At 40.0% G+C, this 7,934-nt stretch overlaps 1 protein-coding gene across 1 annotated transcript in view; it reads right to left on the reverse strand.

The window, feature by feature from the left end:
- Nucleotides 1–1,019: 1,019 nt before the first annotated feature.
- psmg1 (proteasome (prosome, macropain) assembly chaperone 1) overlaps nucleotides 1,020–7,934 on the reverse strand; it is a 42,182-nt gene continuing 35,267 nt past the window's right edge. The window contains exons 5-7 of the mRNA XM_043700189.1: nucleotides 5,930–6,128; nucleotides 3,263–3,399; nucleotides 1,020–1,443 (exon numbers count right to left, since the gene is read on the reverse strand). Of these exons, the coding sequence (XP_043556124.1) occupies nucleotides 1,369–1,443; nucleotides 3,263–3,399; nucleotides 5,930–6,128 (411 nt within the window). The 3' untranslated portion in view covers nucleotides 1,020–1,368. The remainder of the gene's footprint in view (nucleotides 1,444–3,262; nucleotides 3,400–5,929; nucleotides 6,129–7,934) is intronic.

Genomic DNA, 7,934 nt, shown 5'->3' on the forward strand with positions numbered 1-7,934 from the left:
ATCTTATTGACCTGTAGAACAAGTTTGAAGAGCCAAATGGCCCACTTTAGCACTGATTGTTCTGAACTCTCACATCAGTCCAGGCGTGTACATCGCCAATCTAGTAACCAAAGAATGATTTTTAAAAAGTTAAGGCACAGAAAGAGGCATCCAGTACACTGTATCTGCACATTCTAGTCCCATCATGCAGGACTGAGTGCACTACATTAACATGGCATTCTTTTTGATTGCGAGCTTTATCTATTAAACCTGAAAAACCTAATTAGTAGTGTGTGTACTATTCACTTTGTCCCTGCATCTTCACCACTTCCTTCTTGTATTCAATCATTTCCAGCTTAACATGGTTCCACCTTCTCCTCTCCTCTCCAACTCCAAAGGAATATTTAATCCCTTCCTAATTTATTACAGTTCTTGCTGATAAACTTGGTGGGAGGGAAGGATAATAACACTGAGCTTCATGGATAAAAGGCAAGAATGAGTTGAGGAAGTCAGCCCGAGACAAAATATTTCCTCTCAAACACTTCAAACAAAAAGCTTCCTGAGTTAGAAGTTTATATACAGTATAAGGACAATGCCGTGGATGTATGTTATATCAGAAATGGCAAAGGCTTGTAAGCTTCTAACTGTTAAAGGAGTGAATCCCACAGATTCACCTTCCCAGTGTTCAGCAGTCAGATCAGAACAATTCGTCATCAAACTCTTAAACAGCCTGTTGCCCAAAACAAGTTTCCTCCTCAATGCAGTAAATTTCTTGTGTTTAGTTTCTAATATCCAGCAGCGTTATCTTTCACCAGGCAACTGGTGTGGCCAAAGCTGTGTAATCAGTTGCTTGGAGTTGGAGAGTTTTTTTTTATTTGATGAACAGCGGGTATCAGGAGGAAACAATGCAAGGACCAAATACACGGAACTTAAATGTCAGAGCTTTTAAAACCAGGGCACAGAGGTGTAACCTCTCACCTACTCCCACCCCCAAAGTGTAAATATCAGGCAAATGACCCCAATAAAGAGAAACAAAGGTGTCTTTTCACTGCAGATTTTAATAATTGACAAGTCTACAGGATAATGGCAGCAATGTGACCAGAGCTGGATTGCTGTGGCTGATGGAATTAGCTCCAGACTGGAAATAAATGAGTAGTGCAACAGAAAAAAACTTCAACGTAGAAATAAAGCAGTGAGTAAAAAACATGAACAATACACTGCATAATCCAACAAAATATTTAATTCAAAACACTCCAAAACAAATTGTCATAGTTTAATATTCTTAAGCATTAGAAAATACTACTAAATACAGACAACAAACAAAGTATTTTTGGATATTTCCCAATTTTTTTAAATTAATTTTAAAACTGTTCAGATATTGTTACGGTCTCATGTATACAGGTTGCTTTGGATCTTATTCATATCAACGAGCTGTTTCAGTATTTCTGCACTTCGGGAGGTATCCTGCAAGGAAACAAAGAAACCATTCAATATTGCTGGAAAATGCCAAAGCATTTTAGACTTGAAGAGTTCCAGGACTGTGCATGGTTACTCAGAGTGGAGGACAGAGAAATCGTCCAAGGTTCCCATTCCCAGTGACCCTTGCTCAAAAACTGTAGTGTTCTGTCCCACAACAAACCCAATTTATCCAACACCCATGTCCTCATTGATTAACACTGGCAAGTGCCTGTGCACTAGCAGCCCAAATCTACAACTCATCGCCTGATGAGTTTCCCTCATGGCTTTCCACTTCCCGATCTCTGTAACTGCCACCACGCCCAAGTCCTCTGCTTCCAGTCCCATATTCAACCCATGGCAGGTTTTTCTCAGTAGTCAAGATTATACAATTAAATCCTCTCCTGCTGCCTCTCCACCTTTAAGACATTTCTTATGGCCACCTACTTTTAAGCAAACTTACAATTACTCCTTCCAAAACTTGACTTCAGATCCCTGTTACCTTTATGCCTCTGTGAAGCTCCTTGGGATGTTGTTCAACATGTGAAGTGTAAGATAAACACATGTTACATGGAAATTGTAACACCGAAATAGGCCATTCAGTCCAAATGCTCCATTCTGCACCATGTGAGTTAGATGTTGTTATGTCTGCCAGGTCAGGTTTGAGTCTGATCCTTTCTATGGTAAAGTAGCCTATTAATATTCATTCTCTGAACTCACCCTGGACAAACTCCTTAAGGAAACAGTCAGGTCACTGTCAAGAGTCCAATCTTTCCTCAGCAAAACAAGGACTGTCATCAACTTCAAGAAGCAAAATGGAGAAAATGCCCCTTTCTGTATCAATAGAGCTGACATAGAGATGATCAAGAGCATCAAATTCCTAGGAGTAAATATCACCAACAATCTGTCCTGTCCCTTTCAATTCAATGCTACAATCAAGAAAGCGCACCAACATCTCTGCATCCTCAGATGGTTAAGCAAATTTGGCATGTCCACAATGACTCTTATCAATCCTTATAAGTGCGCCATAGAAAGCATCCTATCAGGATCCATTACAACTTGGTATGGCAACTGCTCTGCCCAAGACCGTAAGAAATTACAGAGTTGTTAATGCAATCCAGTCCATCACGCAAACCAGCCTTCCAATCATTGACTCAGTCTACACTTCCCACTGCCTCAGGAAAGCAACCCTCTCACCCCAGATTTAGTCTCTTCCACTCTCTTTCATCAGTAGGAAGATACAAAAGTTTGAAAACACATACCAACGGATTCAAGAACAGCTTCTTCCCCACTGTTATAAGACTTACGAACAGATCCGTCACGTATTAGGTAATATTTCACTGCACCTTCTCTGTAGCTGTAACACTATATTTTGCATTCTGTTCTATTATCCTGATATACTTATATAAGGTATGATTTGTCTGGATAGCATGCAAAACAATACTTTCCACTGTATCTCAGTACATGTGACAATAATAAATTAAATCAAATCAAATCAGAATATGATACAATGACAGGCTGCACTTTGTTGAATAGCCTGTTGGAACACCTTCATAATCTCACACAAACAGACTGATGAGCTAGCCTGTTTTTACAGGACTGCAGACTACACAACCAAAACCCTCCAACAATCAATTGGATTGATTCAATAACGCAGGATTAAGTAAGGGAAAAATGGGATCAAATTCTGGTTTTGAAGTTAAGTAATGAAGATGAACTTTACTTAATTATTTGAAAATGGATCACTAGCCTATTGCTATATAAAAAAAAAGGAAATTAATGCCATGATGTATGTACGTGCACACACACACAGACAAATTGTCCTTACTTTCACAAAGGAACTCAGACCCTTGCAGGCGAGCACTGGCCGAAAACCTTCTATCGTCAGAGAATCTATCGTAGTCACATCACTGTAACAGTGATAGAGGACAGCAGGTATTTGCTTAACCTGGCAGTAACTGAGGACTGGAACAAAGCAAAAGAAAATTCACTCATTAAAGCAAGCAATCTCTAGTGATGATGTATGTATATAAAGATTTTTTATGAATAAAGTACATTTTTGAAATAAAAAAAAATCAGACATGATTCGTGAAGTAAACTCTCACCCCTCAGCCCCACCCTCATCCCAAAAGGTTGAAGGTTCAGGTACATTACTGAAGCACACAAGCCAGAACCTTTCAGTTCTTCATTCTTCCATGGGATGTGGGGATCACTGGGAGGGGTCATCATTTATTACCTATCGTAGATAGTTCTTAAACTGCATGCCACAGTGGCAGAGTGGTTAGCACTGCTGCCTCACAGTGCCAGAGACCCACAGTTTCCAGGGATATGTGCAGGCTTAGGTGGGTTAACCATGGCAAATGTGGGGTTACAGGGATAGGTGGAATGCCTTTCAGAGGGTCAGTGCAGACTTGATGGGATTCTATGAATGGCTTGCCAGGCCATTTCAGAGGGCAGGCAAGTCAACCAATTTCTATCGGTCTGGAGTCACATGTAGGCCACTACTAAATCAGATTAGTGACCAATCAACAAGTTATCATGAGACTGGTACCTGCACCTTCATGGGATTTGCACCCTCTTTCCCAGGGCATTAGTCTGGGCAGTTAGATTACAAGCCCAGTGAGGTTACCACTCCACAAGCTACCTTCCCACATTTCTATACTACATTCTGGTCTGAGTTGACTGAGCTCACACAGGTTGGTGATTTATTGTCACAGTTGGCCTTAGTACTATTTCCTGGCGAGGCTAATACATGAACAACAGCCAGTTGGTGAAAGTCTTTCAGGAATGCAGCTGTTCCTGAAATCAAACCCTTTGAGCTACAGCCCTTTATCTGGGGAATTATGAAAGAAAACTTCGGAGTCTGAGAAAAAAAAAGAATATATGTGAAACAAGTTTTGGGGTGGGAATATTTGTCATTGGGGAGCTCCCATAAACACAGCATTTTAATAGGAACCAAACCGAAGCTAAATCCAATTGCAAAGAGAAGCAGTAATTTTCTGTCAACAAAGAATGGTGATAAACTAACACCGAGATTTTAAAGGATATTATGAGTTCAGAAGTTCAGGCATGACAGACAGAAACACCTCATCCAAATCTAAACTCCGTAACCTGGCATTGGTTAAGGGTATCTAAAGTTACTTCAGACCAGTTCTAAATGTGTGCTTTCAAAGCCTGTTCAGAATAACCGCACTGTGAAAGTGATGCCAGTGCTTTAATATCATACACAGGTACCTGTGAGGAAGGCAAGTGACAGCAAAAGGACCAGGTAATATTACGGCAGTTCCATAAGGAAAGCTTTTACAATTCTTAGATAAAAAGGGGCTTAGTTGATGTTTAGCTAAGAAGAATTAAGGTTTTAAAATAGACAGCATAAGACGAGGAGAAATGTTTATCAGGATGTCAGAACACAAGCAGATCACTTCACCCAGCATCAGTATTCATATTGCAAAAAGGCACAGAATATAACTACAAGAGGAAGCCATTTAGCCCCTGAAGACTGTTACGTGATTCAATGAGATCAAGGCTCATCTCTGACCTAACTATGTACCATTTTTCAAATATCCCTTAATACATTTGGTTAACAACATGCTATCAATCTCAGTTTAATAATTAACAATCAATTTATTATCAATTGCCATTTGTGGGAGAGTTCCAAACTTCTACTTCCTTGTGTATATTTCCTACTTTCACTTCTGAATGGTTTAACTGAGTTTTAAGTTATGCCCCCAATTCTAGACTCTCCAACCCGCAGAAACAGTTCTTCTATCTATATCCTATCCATTTCTCCTCAATATCTTGAAAACTTCAAACAAATCATCCCTAATCTTCTAAATTCCAAGGATTACAGCCCAGGTTAGCGTGATCTCTCCAAGTAACATAAACCTTAGATGGTGATTAATGTCATAGAGTCATAGAGATGTTCAGCACGGAAACAGACACTTCAGTGCAACTGACATGTCTTTTTGAACAGGTAGAAGGCAGTGCTGCTGGAGGTCATCCCTACTGACCCACTGGCACAAGATCCAAAATAAAGGGGGGGAAAATATTCTTGGGATGAAAATATAAAGAACAACTAAGGGCAAAATGATCAATAAATTGTAAAAGAGTCAGTAGGTATCCTGGCTGAAGAGTGCGGTGCTGGAAAAGCACAGCCGGTCAGGCAGCAGCCGAACAGCAGGAGAATCGACATTTCGAGCATAAGCTCTTCATCAGTAGGTATCATGACTATTTATGAATTAACCACTTGTGAAAGGAAAACGAAAACTAATTAATCAAAAATGGAAATGCTATGCCTGATGTAATAACAAGAATTTGTAACTTCCAAGCCTAAAAATTTAATTTAAACCCCTTTTACTGTGCAACTCTAAGACATTTCAGCATCGTTTGGGATTGAAATCCTACAAATATTGTTCTTTGATAAAGATAAGGTTATCAATTGTTAAATCATGGAACTTCCTCCCCCCTCTCTTACAGAAACACTTACGGCCCATACCTGCTGCAGGGAGACCGGAAAGCACATTTGGCTGCTCAAGTAACACACAGTGGGGTGTCTCCTGGAATGCACTGGTTTTCAAAGCTCGGAGGAAAGGCACAGAGATGTTGGAAGTAGACCTGGGTGTTTTATATTCAGTCACAGAGCAGCTTGATAATACTATCACATTTAGGTTCCTTTTCTGGATATTTCCAAAAACCTGTAATGGAAAACAAACATTCATTTCCTTTAGTTAACCAAACACACAAGAAAACTAAATGACAGAAGTGTGAAGCTCATATTGAAAAAAGTATGGTTTCTAGCAGAGCTCATTACCTCATTAATTGTCAACTGGGCGTATACCTACATTTCAAGACCTGGGCTTTCCACACAGCAGATTGTGACGTACTTTCATGTGGCACAAGTTCTTAGAAACATAGAAATACTTACAGCAGAGAAGGGGGCTATTTAACCTATAATAACTGTTCTAGCAGACAAACAGCTATCCTGTTTAATCCCAACTTTGGTCTTTGTAGACAACCATACCTCAGAAGCACAACCAAGTGAGGCAAAAGCTTGTGGTTTTTAAACTTTAACTCCATCACTCCTGCAGTTTTGTTTCTGATTGGCTAATCATCACTACCACTTATTAATACATCAATCCAATGTACTGACAGCTTTGACTGACAAACCAGTAGCAACAGAGATCCCCAACTGCAATAAAACAGTGTGAAGGGCTTTGTGGTCACAACTAAGTGAGAGTATAGGTCAGCTCACATATGAACTGGGAATATCATCCAGTCATATTATTTTAAGAGCAGACAAGATACAGTTCATACTAAATGTCAAGATCTGTTTATAATCTTAGATAGCCTTCTTCACTGTCTACTATACCACCAATCGCTGTGTCATTTGCAAATTTATTAACCATGTCTCCAATATGCTCATCCAAATCATTTATATAAATGACAAGCAGAAGCAGAACCAGTTCAGATCCCTGTGGAACACCACTGGTCTCAGGCCTCTAATCCAAAAAAACAACTTCCACCACCACCCTCTGTCTCCTACAAGCTAATTTTATATCCAATTACCAAGCTCTCCCTGAATCCCATGTGATCTAACTTTACTAATTAAGCTACCACGTATAACTTTGTCAAAAGCCTCACTGAAGTCCAAGTAAACAACATCTACCACTCTGCCCTCATCAATCTTTTTGGTTACCTTCTCAAAAAACTCAACAAAGCTTTTGTGAGGCACGATTTCACTCGCACTAAGATGATGTTCCCTAATCAATCCTTGCCTCTCCAAATGCATATAAATCCTATTTTTCAGAATTACCTACCACCAAAGTCAGACTCACCGGACACCACCAAAATCAGAGAACTATAGTTCTCCTTCTCCTTACTCCCTTTCTTAAATAAAGACACAATATTAGACACCATCCAGTCCTCCCACACCTCGCATATTGTTATAGACGATACAAATATCTCTGCTAGGGACCCGCAATTTCTTCCCTAACTTCCCACAACATCGTCGAATACACTTATGGACCAGGCCAGACCCCCTCAAAACACTTCCAAGAACGTGGCCCAGACCCTAACTCTGCTAGCTGTTTTATGCAGGTGTAAGACGGATATGCCAGGAGCGATGCTGCTGGTCAAACCACTTAGTTTCAAACAAAACAAAATTGATTTACAAGATTACCAACTGAAATACAAACAAAAGAGAAAAGAATACTGAACAACTTAACCTATCCGAAAACCCAATAGATCATCCCAACTTAATGATGCTGTTCCAAATACTTGCAACATTCCCCACATAAGACCCCTTGGCACAAAAGGAAAAATCAAACACAGGTTAGAGTCATAGAGATGTATAGCATGGAAACAGACCCTTTGGTCCAACCCGTCCATGCCGACCAGATATCCCACCCCAATCTAGTCCCACCTGGCCCATATCCCTCCAAACCCTTCCTATTCATATACCCATCCAAATGCCTCTTAAATGTTGCAATTGTACCAGCCTC

This window comes from Chiloscyllium plagiosum, chromosome 12, assembly GCF_004010195.1.
Source record: "Chiloscyllium plagiosum isolate BGI_BamShark_2017 chromosome 12, ASM401019v2, whole genome shotgun sequence".
Taxonomy (NCBI): domain Eukaryota; kingdom Metazoa; phylum Chordata; class Chondrichthyes; order Orectolobiformes; family Hemiscylliidae; genus Chiloscyllium; species Chiloscyllium plagiosum.